This window comes from Notamacropus eugenii, chromosome 4 (genome assembly GCF_028372415.1).
Source record: "Notamacropus eugenii isolate mMacEug1 chromosome 4, mMacEug1.pri_v2, whole genome shotgun sequence".
Classification (NCBI taxonomy): Eukaryota; Metazoa; Chordata; class Mammalia; order Diprotodontia; family Macropodidae; genus Notamacropus; species Notamacropus eugenii.
This window is the reverse complement of record NC_092875.1, coordinates 69,282,813-69,299,530: the sequence shown is the minus strand read 5'-3', so window position 1 is coordinate 69,299,530 and position 16,718 is coordinate 69,282,813. Positions and strand designations below refer to the sequence as shown.

Here is a 16,718-nt window from a genome sequence, read left to right as displayed (position 1 = left end):
GCTATATATTTCTACAACAGTAGAAATGTGTACAGTATAGTAACTGAACACCAATGCTCTCTGCCTTCTGAGTAGTACAGTAAAGTGCGAGTGTTGGAATAACAGAGACCTTTTAAAATCCTGCCTCTGATATTCACCAACTCAAGACAAAGACAAAAATTAAACAGGGCTTACTCCACAGGGTTTTTATATTCTATTTGGGGGGGTGTATTGTATATAGACAAATATATCCAAAAAAATGAGAAGTGGATTTTTTGGGGGGGAGTAGTTCAGGCAAAGGACACAGTACTCAAGCTGCTCCTTGAAGTGACAGCTAGACCTGTGGAGGAGCAAAGGTGAAGCAATGGGAAGTCACATTTGGGGAACAGCAAGGAGGTCAGTTGACCCGAGCCTTAGTTCCACTGTCTGTAAAATGGAGATCATACCAGAAATCTCTATGATGAAAGGCTGTTGTGAGAGCCTCTGGGATACTGTATGTTTAAAGTGTTTTGCAAACTTTGAAGTGCTATGTCAATATCAGTTACTCTCTTGCTCTCCAATCACTTCCTTGGGCTACAGAACTGAAAGCCAACAGGCTTTAACTAGCCCTGTAAGCTAAGAAGACTTTGTTCCACTCATTTCACAAAAGACTAATCTCTTACCACTATCTATACAGATAGGAAGAATTAAAGAGTTACTTTCTCTATGTCCATTCAAAAACTTTCCCATTTAAACTTAGAGGGAAACTTGCAATTTCTATTAAGAGTATTTGACTTGACAGAATTCAAGGTCCTAGCTAGTCACTCCCCAAAATCATCTGATTCTCTAATCCCAGAGCCCTTCCCTGAAAGGGTTCTGAGTCTTTTGTGATCACAATGATTTGTTTGTTAATTTTACCAGATGGGTATGTTGCCCCCTTCCCAAAAGCCACTCAGCTGAGGAACTGAGGTCATGGGAGGAAGGCCAGGTTAGAAATACTTTAATCCTCATCTTGCTTTCCTGTCGCCATGGGAAGGGAGGGAGAAGAGGCAATGAAGCCCATCAACTCCTCTATACAAAGAGCATGATGCCTTGGCTCTGAACACCAGCTGGAATTGATGGTAATGAGAAGAGAAGCCTATTATGTTATTTTAATGGGCCAGTATTCCCATTAGTAGGCTCAGTTCTCACCATTCTACAAAATAACTATTCACATTTGGGAATGTTAACCATGGCAGAGTCAACTGGAAATACAGATTTCCTTAAGATTAGCTCAGAAAAAATACGACAAGTCCCCAAAATGGCAAAAATCCACACCACTAGCAGGATTCTGGTGTGAGACTCTCTCCTACAGTTTCCTCCTCTACCAGAAACTAAAGCTCAAGAGTTTGCTTTCAAGCTTTTTTTGGGTTATCTCACTGATCCAAAATCCCTTTCTATATCAACTAATACCTATTCATTAAATATCTACTTTGTGCCAAAAACTGAGCTAAACACTAGGGGCACAAAGACAAAAGTGAAATATTCCATATGCCCTCGACAGGTTTACATTCTCTGACAAGGGAGACAACATGCACACAGATATAAAAATATATCAAATAGATACCAGGTGATTTTTGAAGGGGAGGAGAAATGAGGGAAAGTCTTAGGGTAGGAATTCTAAGAAGTGGAGGTAAGGAGGAAGAAGATTCTAGTGGAGGAGACTACAAGTTCAAAGGCACAGAGAGGGATATGCAATAGCATGCATGAAACACAGAAAGCCAGTCTGATGGACCACAGAGTACATAGGGGGAATAAGATGTAAGAGACTGGAAAAGTAGGTTGCAAAAGGCTTTAAGATCCAAACAAAATAGTTTATATTCTTCCTAGAGGCAAATTCCTGAGCCTCTGAATTTTAGTGAGCAAGGGAGAGAGCTGGGCAGACCCACACTTGAAGAAAATCACTTTGGCAGCCATGGGAGGATGGGTGGGAGAGGAGGCTTGAGGCAGAAGACTCATCAAGAGGCTAACTGAAATAATCCCAGTAACAGTCATGAGGGTGGAAAGAAGGGGACTGCAAAAGATCTTGTGGAGGTAGAAAGATTTGGCAACTGAATGAATATGCACTGTGAGTAGAGTGAAAAAAGTCAAGGATGATACCAAGCTTACAAACCTGGATGACCGGTGGTACCCTCAAGAGAAACAGAAGTTTAGAACGGGATCAAGGAAAAGATAATTAGTTCAGTTTTGGATAGGTTGAATTCAAGATGCTAAGAATTGTCCAATAGGTGTTTGGTAATGGGGAGTAGAAGTTCGGAATAGAGACTATGGTTGGAAATAGAGTCATCTGTGTAGAAATAATAATTAAACCCACAGGAGTTAATAAGGTCAATTGCAAAGAGAGAAGAGGGCTCAGAACAGAACCTTAAACTAGGTCCACAACTACACAGTGTGATACAGATGATAATCCAGTGAAGGATCACAAGAACCTAGATCTAGGGCTGGAGGTAGAAGGGATTTCAGAGGCCATCTGGTCTAAACCCTGTACTGCACAGATGAGGACACTGAAGCCCAAGGAGGTTGTAAGTTGCCCAAGATCACACAGGTTACAGTAGTACAAAGTGTCAGAGGTGACATCTGAAACCAAGACCTCTGACTTCAGAAGCAGTATGTTTTCCATTAACTGCTTGTCCTAAAAGGACACCCAAAGGGAACAGTCAGGTACAAGAATCAAGAGAAAGACCAACATCACAATAAAGCAAACAAGAGCAAGGATGCAGAAAGAGAACAATCCTGAGTATCAATTGCTGCAGAGGTCCAAAGATTTGACAATTAAAGAGTTTACTAGTCACTTTAGACAAGGAAGGTTCACTTGAGAGATGAGGCTGGAGGCCAATTTGATTTGCAGTGGATTTGGAAGAGGAAACAGAGGCACAGTACAGACATCTTTTTTCTAGGTGTTCAACCAAGAAGAGGAGTGATATAGGACAATAGTAAAAGCAGATGGAAAAGTCGAATAAGGATTTTTTCTTAAGGATGATGGAGACTTACGGCAGATGGTGAGAAGGTAAAAATTACAGAGAAAGGATGATATGGAGGCAATTTAATGAAGAAGACAGAAAGGGGAGGGATTAAGGTGAATATAAGAATGGTTTGCCTTAGTAGTGAGACAAGGCACCTCATAAGAGACCATGGTAGAGTTAGGGACGATATCCAGAGCTAAGGAGAAAAGATGAGAAGAGGGAACTCATGGCAAATGGTTTATATTTTCCCAGTAAAGTAAAAGGCAAGGCCATCAGCTGAAAGGAACAGCATGAGGGCACTCAGCAGGCAACTATGGGACAAGCTGTGTTAAACCTCTCATTTCTTAACATTTTAGAAAAGACATGTTGACACCTAAGGCTCCCATCCCTCCAGGTAATTAAAAGTAAACTGGGCTCATGGTAAAGCTCTAGAATTATACCAACAAAGAAGCTAGAATGTGGAAGGAATATTAAAGCACGTTCTGTGAGAAATAGTTAAAGAAACTAGGCCTATTTAACACAGAAATGAGCATACTTGGGAGAACACATTGTGGTTTTCAAATATCTGAAGGGTTGGTCAAGGGGAAGATTGTTCTGTATAACTACAGGAACCGGCATCAGGACAGAGGCAGGGAGAGTTTCACTGGAAAAGAGATTTCAGATCAGTATAGATCAAATAAAGTAGAAAGAACCCATTACTGAAGGAGTGCGCTTCCCCAGTACTGGAAGGAATCTAGCAAAGGCTGGCTAAGAATCAACTACAGAAGTGATTCTTACCTGAGGTAGAAGGCTAATTGGATCAGATGACCTCTAAGGACACTGATGGAGCTTACCATACTAAACACTGACTCTGAGTAACAAATAATTGATTCTCTGTTCCAATTTTAAAGTAGGAAGCAGGATCCAGGATCCAGAATCTCAGATGGAAGGGACTTCACAAGCCCAATTCCTATTGGTACCAGAACAAGAATAAGCTTTATACCATACCCAACAAGTAGTCATACCACCTTTGCTTAAAGACCTTGGTGATAGTGAAACCACCGTGTCCTGAGGGAAATCATTCTTTTGGATAGCTGGAACTGATCCACTTCTTTCCAGTTTCTGCCCATTGTTCCTAGTCTAAACTAGTCTAATCTCTTTTCTGCCACATAGCCCTCCAAATACTTGAAAACAATTCTCACGTCAACCCTAAGTCTTTTTCTTCTCCAGGCTAAATATGCCCAATTCCTTTAACCCATCTTCATATGGTATAATCTCTAGGCCCTTTACTATCTTGGTCATTCTTGCAGCTCACCAAAGTCCTCTTAAAATGGGGCTGCCAGAAATGAATACAATACTCTACATGTGGTCTGTCTTCATCATAGTGGGATCATTTGTTCTCCTGTCAGTGATATGTTAACTCTTCATGTAGCCTAAAGACACAATTAGCCTTCTTGATCGCCATTATCATACTATCAACTCCCTGAAATTGCTGTCAGTTCACTTAAAAACCTTCAGATCTTTTCCCAGACAAACCCTGGTCCAGCCATCTAGCAACTCTTTACTATATTTGAAACAATTCCTATTACATTTCATTTCATTAAATTCACCCCCAAATTCTAACACATGGGTTTGTAACTTTTTTTTGGACAGCCTCGTAAACCCTTTTCCTTATGTTCATAACTGAAGGGAATGCTATTTCAGCTGGAGGTTAGTGAAAACAAACATGTCATCTCCCCTCACCCTTTAAATACACTTTAAATCTATCTACAAATTCCGTAAGGGCCCAATGACCCAAAGTTAAGAGCCCCGATCCGTCAATCTTTTGGAATCCCCATTCGTACTCCTAGCTTTCTGTCACGACAAATTTGATAAATATGTCATCTACACCTTTATCCAAATCACTGACAGTTATAAAGAGTCACAACTCCAGGGGCATGTTACTCAAGGAGACATCAACTACTAATGAATCCTCTTTGGGTCCAGTCATTCAACTAGTTACCATTTTACTTCACTACATCATTGCCTAGCCCACATCTCTACTCCGTCTACAGAATATCTAGAGAGACTGCTAGGCCCTTTGCTCAAACCTAGATAACCCAGATCTACAAAGTGGCTAGAAAGAGGAATGGATAGAATCTGGTCTCAGACACCTGCTAGCTGTGTGACCCTGGGCAAGTCATTTAACATATCAACACGCACACACACTGCAAACTTTAAAAGTACATGATTATAATTACAAATGTCACTCTGATCTACTTTGGCAAAAATAGAAATGGAGGTTAGCCTGGCCAAACCTTTTCTTGATGAAGTCATACCAGCTCTTTGTAAGGATAACACTCACCTCCTTTCAGGGAGTACAGCATTCAGATCTCTCTTCGTTTTAACCAGATACTGTTCAAGTCAATCAATATCAGTCCTTTCTAAAATCCTCCTCATGGGGTCTACTCAGAGAATTCTGGGCTCTTTTTATACACAGCATATGATCTGGCTGAAGTTATATTATATCCACATACAATAAAATTTTTATGTCTTTTCATGTCTACAGGCCCTGAACCTTTGAGCTAAAGAACAGAAATTCTAGTCAAACCTTGAATCTTCCTCAGCATCGAGGAGTGCTTGCATCTAGTAGGTGCTTACGAAAAACCCACGGAAATTGCTCAAAGTTTGAAAAGACTGGGGAGGGTGGCTTAAGTTGATCTGTTAAAACAAAACATGGGCTTTTCCAAGTAGAGATTTGGTTGAGGGGCTAGTGTTACTGCACTTCTGGAAGCCTAGAAATTCCTTGCCTCCTGCCTCCCCTTCTCAATTCATTTCCTTGTTCAACAGCCAATTCCTACTCAGCCACACATTCCCCCTTACCTTAGTGATACGATGGAAGACAAATTTAGAGGGTTTAGGGGTAGGTATTTCAGAGGGTTTTCAAGATATTTATTAAAAATTTTTAAAGAAAATCTTGCTGTAGCCCTTGTAACGTGAAAAAACACACAGAAATACTACTTCTGTAGTAAGATTAATTTTAAGAAAAACCTACTCATATTCCGTGACTGTACTATCCGACGTATCCTCTTTCAACACCTTGCCACCCTTCAGCCAACGATGACCCTGAATTTGAGTTGAAGCTTGATTCAATGTACAAGTCAGGAGTGTTCTATGGCCAGAAACATCTATAGTCGTCAAAACGGTGCTTCCTACATTTTTACAAAAGAAAAGGACAAAGTTAGTAAAAAAAAAAAAAAAAAAAAAAAAAAAAATTAACAAAAGGAATGGAGGAAAAACCATCATCTAGTCAAATTCGGAATTTTTTTTTTAATTCTCTCTCTTTCCACTTTCTTTTTTACCTTCTTATCCCCATTACTTTTTAAAAATAGTTTTTTCCTTTATGGGGGTAGAGGGAAGAGTGAACATTACTGCAGTCTACAGACCAAAGTATTGAGCAGAGACTATATAAAAAATGCTTTTCTATATAGGCAGGCAGCATTCCTAGCCATTCTCTTAATAGGAAAAATTAATTGATTTTAATCCCAAAATAAATGTGAATCCTTTCTGCAGGAAGAAATTTTACCTCTAATAAACAAATATATCCTTGTGAGCAACAGGTTAATAGCTATACATCCATTGCTTTCTTTTTATTTTAGCCTCAGAAATCTTTAAAATTAGGGTAATGAGAAAAAGGGCTTCAGCTTCTTCCACATTTGTAAAATGATGATGACACCAGCTATTAGAAGTGCCTCAAAGGATTGTTATGTTGATCAAATTAAATATGGAAAGCACCTCACCTTAAAGCATTAAAGAAATATCAGTTTTAATTATCACTAAAAGTTTTTTTTTGAAGAGTAAAAAAATACATATATTTTAAAATATCCTCAAGCAGCCAAAATTGAGACTAAAATTCCCCCCACAAACATATAACTATCATAACATACACATGTCTACCCTCCTATTATGCCCAGGTCACCCTGGTACCACCCAACAAACTGTTCATACAGGGCTGAAAAATGTTCTGTTTTGGCCACCTGGGCACAGTCCCACTATACTGTGTAGCTGGGTTTGCATTATCAGCCAGGGAACATTTTAAACCATTTGGCTGCAACAGCTTTGAATATCAAAAAGCTGTCTTAGGAAATCAAATATAATTCAAAGAGTACAGTATTCCCGAAGCAGTAACCTATTTTTAGAGTAGATCCAATATTGGGAAAACTCTCCTTCTTCAAAACCTACACTTTCAGCTCTGTATGCAAGGTTGGTTCACAACACCAAGAACTATGATCTACTTGTGTAACACAGAAATGGCCATTTCAAAAATGGTTGTATCATCTGGAAAAAAGCAGGATTCCTCTGAATGCAAGGCAGAGTATTCACAGAAGAAAAAAACAGAAGGACTAGTTTACTGGTAATAGTTAAAACAGAGCCCTTAAACAGAATCAAGACTCTGAAATCTGCAAACACAGAACAGGACAGCTTGGAGCATGGAACAGTTCTAGGCCTTTGGAATCCAGCACAAGATGGTAAGAGAGCATTTTATATCAAAGTCACACAACCCTTTTTGAGCAGGGCCTCAGTGGTAAGGGAATGAGAGGGAGACTCACAGAAGGAAAGAAGTTTCTCAGGTCTACAAAGCCAAAGCAGGGAAGTGAGGAGGGACAATGGGCTTTCAGAAAGCCACAGGGCACAGGTAGGAGGTGGTGCACTGCAAACTTCAGACATCCAGAGAAATGTGGAGTCTGGTCAAGTGCTTCAGCCTGACCACTCACGTTCGATGACAATTACGTTTGCCTGGGAACGAACCCACTTGACTTTGGGACTCTTCGACAAGTGGTTGCGGTCAGGGTCGTTGCTGGCCCGACACTCATATGTGCCAGAGTCGCTGATTGTGAGGTTAGAGATGAAGACAGTACTGGTAGAATGCTCATTGTAGGTGGCATGGATTCTGATGCGGTCCTGCCGAGCACCATCCCACAGCTGGGAGTAGGTCTCATTAGGTTCGTTTCCTTCAAACCACCACTGGATCTCTGGGATGGGGCTGCCAATTGCCTCACAGTGTAATTCCACACTGTCCTCCACCAATTTCTTTTTGGATAGTGGTGATTTTATAAAGCCAGCTATGAGTTGGAGAGGTATTAGTGCAAATGTTAGTTTAAAAGAAAAAAAAACAAAAATAAATCTAAGAAAGCACTAGCTTTCTTCTCTAAAGTCAGTTCCCCACATTAACGATGGCAAAGGAATGGTATTTCCCATGCTTCAAAAGTATTTGGAAATTCCCTGGCATGGTGGAGCAACTGCATCCCTGCCCTTAATTCTCACAAATTATGAGTGGATGAACTGAAGGATTAACATAGTCTCCATTAGAAAAAAAAAAGCGTTTGGTAGGCAGTAGTCATTCTTTCTAAAAAGCAGTGTGACAGAGAAGAAAGGGCAGTGGAGTCAGAATGCAGAAGAGCTGGGTCCAAGTCTTAGTTTTTCCCTTCTTAGCTGTGGGATTTTAGGCAAGCTGCTTTCTGAGGCTTAGTTCTTCATTTCTAAACTGAGAGCTCTAGTTGTCCTACCTACCTTACAGAGAGGTAACTGAGCCATAGACACATATCTGATTGTGTCATACCTGCAAAACAGGCTGAAACATGGACTAGCACTGTCATTTTGGTTACACAGAAGCATTTCTTTGCTTCTTAATTATTCACTATTTGGATATCCAAAAGTTGCTTATTATTTAGCAAATTCAGCTGAGTGAAATGTTGCTCTATGTTATAAATAAAGAATAAATCATTTCTAAGAGCTTTCTCACAAAGTGACAAAGGTTAATGAACCGTTCTCGAGAGCAGGATACAAGGTACAGAGCAGAAGGCATTTTTTCCCTCCTCATTAGAGAGCATACTTTGGAAGATGTTTCTGTGAGTAACATAGTTTAGAAAGACAAATGACTATGAACATTACAAAGCAGCAGCTTCACACTGGCTTGTCTTTATTACTGCAACTGCTGTCTGTTTGCATCTATCCACCTGTGGGGTGTGGCTTGGGGGTAGTGGAGGGAAGAAAAAAAAGTGGAGGATAGGAGGGAAAATGTAGAAGTCCAGAACAGAAGTTCTCAGTTTCACAAACTATCCAAATATATTTCTAAAGACACTATATAAGGTAAATATTACCTATAGGTAGTATCTCTAGTATCTCTAATTGTGTCAGCTCCTGACAGGAATTAAGAAACATCCAGTTTTCTTTCTCTGATCACAATTGTAACAAATAAATATTTCCTACTGTCCAAGATGCAGCTTAAAAGTAAAGAAAGCTCAAATAAATAAATCTTTCTAAACCATTCACTTCTTTTGCTGAAGGTAACAAAATCCAGAAAAGATAAAGAACTCAATTTTTTTGAACTAGAACACCAAGCAAAGCTAAAGCACAAAATATAAACTTGGTACCTGGCCAGGTGTAGTAATTCACATGAATCCAACAGCCATTAATAGATGTTCCAATTAAGTACTCGGAAAAAAAAGATCAAGCTTCACTGTCCTCCTAAGTCAGCCCATCACCAGCCCCTGCTGGGGCCCAGGGCAGCTCCCAAGACAGAACACAGGATTTGTTTGTGGTCGTGTGGTCACTTATTTGTAAAGACAAAGCCAGAACCCAGGGCTCCAGATTCTGTGTGGGGCTTGTTAGCAACACAATGACTGACCAGCACATTCTCTTTTAAGGGGCTTGAGCACCCATGAAGCCATGTGGAAACAGCAGCTGTCATTAACTCAGAAGCCAAAGGAATTTCTGAATCCTCAAAGAGTTGCTTTGGCTTGAAAATTTCTAATGGTGCCACCAGAACAAAACAATCATCTCACCTCATTTCAACTCAAAACATTTCAAGAGGAACTAACATTTTCAGAAATTGCAAAATCAATAGTGCGTATTCATGCAGTGTTTCAAGTCCCATACAGGAAGAACAGCCCTAAAGGGTAATGGCAGTATACCAGGAATTCTAAGATGCAAAGCCACAGTTCAGAGGGATTGAGCTTATAAACTTTGTACAACAGCTGACAAGGCTGAAGAGATCTGTGCTCTCACAGTGAGCCATTCATTGTCTGGGCTAAGCATAAATATGGTTCTTAAGCTCATTTTCCTTTTCTTTTCTTTTTCCCAAAGAATGCTGCTTCTAGCCATAACATTGGATGAATCCTGACTGAGCCATAGACACATATCTGATTATGGATTTTATAGTTCCATGGGAAGGGGCAGGGGGAGGAGGAAAAAAGTGTTATAGCTTCAAGAAACCAAATGTGAAGCTGGTATACAGTTCAATTAAATAAACATTAAATACTCACTATGTGCAATAGACTCTATTTGTCTCTCAGGATACAATAAAGAGGAATAAAATACAATCACTTCCACCTAAGCCAATAGGAAAGAAGCAGGATACAAATTAGAATGTGACAGATCAAAGCTACATGATATAGGATGACTGAGGAAGAAGGGATTGTTTTCAGTTTGGGATGCAACATGGAAAAAGAAAAGGGAAATAAGAAAAGCTTCACTGAGGAAGTGGCATTAGAATGGGGCCTTAAAAATGCTAAGCTTTGGGATATGAACAGGTGATTTGTGGTTGGTGGTGTATCAAGAGGGTAGAGAAGAAAGCTAAGGGACGCAAGTCATCTGTTCCAGGCCTGGGAGTACAGGAGGATGAGCAAAGGAATACAGATTAAAGGACAAGGGAATGAGATCAAGGTATAGTAAGCAGTGCAGCTGAGTGTGTGAGAAGGGGAACTGAAGAAACCAGAGAGGTGACGGGTAGCAGATTATCAGAGGACTTCAGTGATATTCCACCTCACATACATACAGATGAGCCTATACAAACACTTCTGTGGGTGGGAAAGGGTCTGGTAGCTACGTTCTGCAAAGTGAATGTTCAAGGGTTTAAGAGAATCAAGCCTTTAAGCCTTTCACAGCTTTCATTCCAAACGAACTGAGAGACTTCGTAACAGTCTCTGTGAGCAGCCGGCACCTGTTAGAGGATTAATGCCAGTCTGGTTCTCAACCATTTCATAATAGCTGGCACTTATTTGCACCTACTATGTGCCAGGCATTGGCCTATGCACTTTACAATGATTACTTCAATCGGCCTCACAACAACCCTGGGAGGGAGGCGCAATGGAGGTGACCTCCATTTTACAATAGAGGAAAAGCAGACAAACAGGTGAAGTGACTTGTCCAAGGTCACACAAGCTAGTCAGGGTCTAAGGCCAGAATTGCATTCAGGTCTTCCCGTCTTCAAGCCCAGCACTTGACTATCTACTGTACTACCAGTTGCCTAGTTTTGCCCTGGTCTGCAAAGGACTACAGCTACTTCTGTACAGGCTTTGGAAAGTAAATGAAATACCAGAAATGAAAAGCAACTGGATGTGGCCTCTAAAGAAAGTATCCCTTTGAAGAAACAACCCTGATGTTTCATTCACAAGAGAGAATGTTGGATTGCATTTTGCAACATCTCATCCTCACCCTTCTCTCCTCAGACCTTTGTTACTTCACATCCAGACTACTGCACTAGCCTGCTGGCTGGTCTGGCTGCCTCAAAGGTCTCCCCATTCCAGTCCAGCCTCCCCCCAGATGTCAAAATCATCTTCCTAAGGTGTAGAATGGCTCCCTATCACTATAGAACCAAATAAAATCCCTCAGTTTTTAAGCCCTGCTTAACCTGGCCTCTTCGTACCTTTCCAATCTTCCTACACCTTCTTACACCCACCCACTCACCCCCTGTACATAATCGACAGTCCAGTGATAGCAGCCTCCTTGCTATTCCTGGCACAAGACACTCCACCTCCACACTCTGTGGGTTTTCACTGGCTGTCTCCATGCCTGGACAGCTCTTCCTCCTCATCTACCTACCTCAGAGATGCTGTGAGGATCAAAGGAGATATCTGTAAAGCACTTAGCAACATGCCTGGCCCCTACTTAATAAATGCTTATTCCTTCCCCACTTCCCTTTCTATTCTTCATGTCAGCCTCCTGGCCTCCTTTACATCTTAGCTAAAATCCCATCTTTTGCAAGAAGCCTTTCTAGGTCTCCATTAATTCCAATATCTCTCCCCAGTTAGACTGGGGAGGGCAGGCACTGTCTTTCGCCTTTCTTTGTATCCCCAGCACTTAACACAGTGCCTGGCACACAGTAAGTGCTTAACAAATGCTTTGAACTAATACAGACCTGGGTTCTAACCTTAGTTCTTTCACTAACTTATCATATAACCTTTGGCAAGTCATAAAAACTAACTCCTGGCCTAAATTTTCTCATCTATAAAACGAGGGAGTTATGTTTATCGTCAACTAAATAAAATCTACTTTTAACCTGAGCTATTATGGAAAGTATATATGAAAATTTGAGAAATCTGTAGGAAGTACTGCACACCATTTATCACTATTTAGCAAGAATTTACAATGATTCAAGCCTGGCTTTACAGGTACCCTGAAGCAATAAATCATTGCCAACAACTCAAATGGTATACAGCCAGAGCCTGGATAATGTGAACAGAGTACAAAGGGTATAAAGTTCCCCAGCAACTAGGGGCAGGAGGAATGTGTAAAATTTCTTTCCGAAATCAGTCTAAAAGTTAAAACTCTACTACAGCCATTTGGTCCTCTGTCATAAGGAAACCATGTGACCTAATGACAGACTCCTAAGTAAAGTCACCTTCACCTAAAAACAGACACTACCTGCTCCAGGGGAAGAAAGAGCCCAGAGAGCTTGGCCTGTAAGCAAAGTTTAACTGAGACATCCCACAACAGGTGGGGAGGACAGGACAACCTCTACATCTTCAGCTGCCCCGTAGCACACACCCTGCAGCTTTCAGATACAATACTGGGCTCCTTCCTAGATAATCCACTACTACTATAGTAAGGGAGACAGATATGAGGATAAAGAAAGCTTTAAAAATAACCTTTATTAGCAACCCCATTCTGGAGCTCCCATGGCAGAAAGGAATGAGAGATGTGAAACCATGTGGAAGAACCTGGCAACTAAAGCCACGAGAATAGCCAGCAAGGGGGTCTGTTTGGACAAAAATGACATCTAAGATCCCCTCTAGGTTTTTACTCTATAGTTCTTTGTAGATAAGGCAGATAATTCACCTAAAGAAAACTAGGAGTTGGCTACATTCCAAGATTAGGGCAAGAAACGAACAAACAAAGCCAAGATGTATAATCTGGGTCAAGAAATCTTCTTCTTTGGTATCTCAACTACTACAAGAAAAATCAAACTGATTCAAGCAATCTGACTACAGCAAGAGAACAGCTCTCCTTCCTCTCTCCCCCCAAATTAAGTGGACTAAATGTCAATTTTCCCTTAGGTGAGGAGAAGAATAGAAAGCAGATGAACCAAATCACAGGGAGAAAAATATCCTAATGGAATAATAATTATTTTGCTTTTTCCTGAGTATGCAACCAAACTTGTCTATGGCACAAAATGAGTCATTTAAAGAAACTAAAGAAATAGGAAATATTTACAGCAGTTTTTGGTAGTGGCAAAAAGCTGGAAATTCAGGAGTGGCCACCAACTGGGGAATGGCTGAATAAATTATTATGTTCACATAATGGCACACTGCTGGGCTGTAAGAAATGAAGAGATAGTTTTGGAAAAACCTTCAAAGACTCATATGAAGTGATGTAGAGTGAAGTGGGAAGAACTAGGAGAACAATTTATACTATATAACATCATTATTATACATGAGACAATTTTGAAAGATTTAAGAACTCTATTCAAGACAGTGATTTACCATGACTCCAGAGAACCAATCATGAAGAATGTTACCCACCTCCTGACAGAGAGATGGGACGGACTAATATGCAGAATAAGACACATTTTTAAAATCTGGACAGTATGGATAATTTGTTTCACTTGACTATGTTCACTTGTTACAAGGTTATAAAAACTTTTTCTTGAAGAAATGGGGGAGGGGAGAATAAATGCTTGATAAATGAAAAAATAAAATTTAATTGAAGACAAACCCATGTGGCAAAAATAGCATGACCTAAAGACAAGTTAAAAGTGAATTAATTCAGTACAAGAGCAAAACTTCTATTTTTTCTTTTCTTCTAGCTTTTCTTTCTTCCCAGGGCTACAATATAAAGGGGAATAAAGGTTCAACGTTTTTGTTGATCTCGTCTTTCTTCACAAGTGTCTAGTGCAGGGAGCATTGAAATAGTTTTTAATTATGAAAAAGAGAAAAGGAGCAGAGTGGGGAAAAAATCAGAAACACAGTAATAATGAGAATATTAAAATGAAAATAGCTAGAGATACAGAAATTTCAGTATAGTGTTATGGTAAGAACATTTAAATGGAAGGCAGAAATTTTCCAGTTCCAACATTTACTAGCTATGACCTTGAGCAAACTGCTCCCCATCTTGGGAACATTTTCTTCATCTGTAAAATAGGGACAGTAATACTTGCAGTTTATAGTTGTTGTCCAAAAAGGACTTCATGAAAAAACCCTCAAGGGTCATAGCTGTACTCCAAATCTTCTCTCTCTTCCATGTGGGTGCACAACACATATATCCTATTATTAGCCATCATTCATAACAAAATAAATTATGTCTTTTCAGAGGGGGAAAAATTCCTTACAATGAAGTCTATTTCACCTTTCGCAAAACTCTTCCCCCAGTAAATGGCAGTCAAGCTGAATTTCTCACCAGAATTCAGAACATCAAGCCCACAAAACCGTTGTAGCTAAAATTTTTATTGCCTGTAATTGCTTTAATCCAGAACTAAACAGAGGAGGAAAAGATATCTTCCTTTACATAAACATTTCCCACCCTATGTCACATGAAGGCTAGATAGCTCTGGCCTAAATTGAGTACAAACAGACCCCATTTGTGGGGGTTGAAAATATAAAGAGCCCTGGAGTGACAGAGACTCGAGTTGCTAAACGGGCTGTGAGTCAGACATCCTTCCCTAAGAGCCTGGAGCCTCGGTCCTCAAACACAGTTTCCCCAACCTTACCTAAACCCCAAAGTCCCCCACCCGGGGGAGGCCCCATCTCCGCAGGCCCAAAGCCCCGCCCCCATTCCTCTAGACACAGGGTCACACTTCATTTCCATCTCCACCCCCACCAGCCAGGCGCCAGGCAGAATCCTTCCCTTCTCCCCTCCGAGACCCCCACGAGGCTGCTCCCCCCGAGGTCCCTGACCCTTCCCGCCTCACATGCCTCCCCCATACAAGGCCCCCTCCTGACCCCCCAGGACCCCAACTCTTCTCAGTCATAGCTCCCCCACCAGGTCCCCTCCAGCGTTTCAACCTTGAGGCTTCATCTCCCCCTACCTGTCCCCAAGTTGGGGGCCCTTCACTCCCGAGCGTTCGGGGTCTCAAGTCTCTAGTTTTTGCGCTCCTCTACTACCCTTCCCGGGACCCTTTGAACCCCAGGCCCCCAGTCTGCACCCCTCCCCCTCCAGGACCCCTTGAACCCCAGGCCCCCAGTCTGCACCCCTCCCCCTCCAGGACCCCTTGGACCCCAGGCCCCCAGTCTGCACCCCTCCCCCTCCAGGACTCCTATAACTCCAGGCCCCCAGTCTGCACCCCTCCCCCTCCAGGACCCCTTGGACCCCAGGCCCCCAGTCTGCACCCCTCCCCCTCCAGGACCCCTTGGACCCCAGGCCCCCAGTCTGCACCCCTCTCCCGTCGGGACCCCTTGAACCTCAGAGGCCCCTAACCCGCGACCCCCCCAATCCTTTGAACTTCAATCCTCCAGCCTGTGTCCCTCCCGCGGGGCCCCCAGAGCCTCATTTCCTCAGCCCGCATGGCTCACCCCTCCACCCCGGGCACACCCTGGGTCCCCTCACCCCCAACGGTCCCCGGGCCCGGGCCGCGGGGGCCTCCAGCGGCCCCAGCCCCACTCACCGGTTCCGGAGGCGGCCCGAGCGCACAGCAGCACTGCCGCCAGCAGCCACAGCAGCGGGGCCCCCATGTCGCGGCGTCGCGGTCCCGAAGTCTTCGAGCGGCCGACCCGCGCCTTGGCTCGGTAGCTCGCTCGGTCACTGGATCCGCGTAGGGCTCCGGCCGCCGCTATAAGAGCCCGCGGAAGAGAGGCTCGGGAGCGCACGCGCACAACGCGGTGACGGAAGAAAAGGAGAGGCGCAGCCCGGGTACGCGAACGCCGTCGGGCTCGCGCCCGTAGCCCCGTCCCCACCCCTGCATTCCCCCTCCCCGCGGGCCTCTAACAACCAATCACCTTCCAGTAGGCCCGCGACTCCGAAGACTGGGCGGGGCCTGTGGGAAAGGGAGAGAGGGAAGTGACGAAGGGCCCGCCCACGGGCGGGGCCGGGAGGAGTGCTCTTTGTAGGTCAGAAGATGTGAGCTTGTGCACGCTTAGGGCCTCCCGCAAAGTAAACTGAGCTACCCTCCACTTATTTCACCTTCCTTTCGTTTCTAAAGCCCTTCAGATCTCACCTCTGAATCAGAGATCTAAAGAAGAATTTAGAGGTCATCTAGCTCAAGTCCCTTATTTTGCAAACGAAGGAACTGAGGCGTGGCGTGGGTGAATGAGTAGCCCAAGGTCAGAGAGCTAGTGAGTGGCAAGGTCAGCATTCGAACCCAGGACTCTCGTCTCCAAATCCTGCCCTATCTCTGCACCACACTCACCCATGGCTCAGTCTTTGTTTACACGCAGCTCGGCGTCCTGTCTTTCCGTTTGTTGTTCAGTCGTGACAGCGTGGACCACAGCACCCCTGTCTGGTCCTCTCCTTGGGGTTTTCTTGGAAAAGCTACAGGAGTGGATTGCCATTGCCAAAACTCTCCGCTATGACCTCTCCGTCCTGGGT

The 16,718-nt window shown here is 42.8% G+C and overlaps 1 protein-coding gene across 2 annotated transcripts in view; it reads right to left on the bottom strand.

Moving 5' to 3' along the window:
- BSG (basigin (Ok blood group)) overlaps positions 1-16,113 on the bottom strand; it is a 30,991-nt gene extending 14,878 nt beyond the window's left edge. Inside the window, exons 1-3 of one of the 2 annotated variants that reach the window (XM_072601725.1) lie at positions 15,799-15,982; positions 7,694-8,041; positions 5,974-6,130 (exon numbers count right to left, since the gene is read on the bottom strand). In XM_072601725.1, the coding sequence (XP_072457826.1) occupies positions 5,974-6,130; positions 7,694-8,041; positions 15,799-15,865 (572 nt within the window). In that variant the 5' untranslated portion in view covers positions 15,866-15,982. Of the gene's footprint in view, positions 1-5,973; positions 6,131-7,693; positions 8,042-15,798 lie in introns of both variants that reach the window. The other variant, XM_072601724.1, reaches the window with a different exon arrangement.
- Positions 16,114-16,718: the final 605 nt, after the last annotated feature.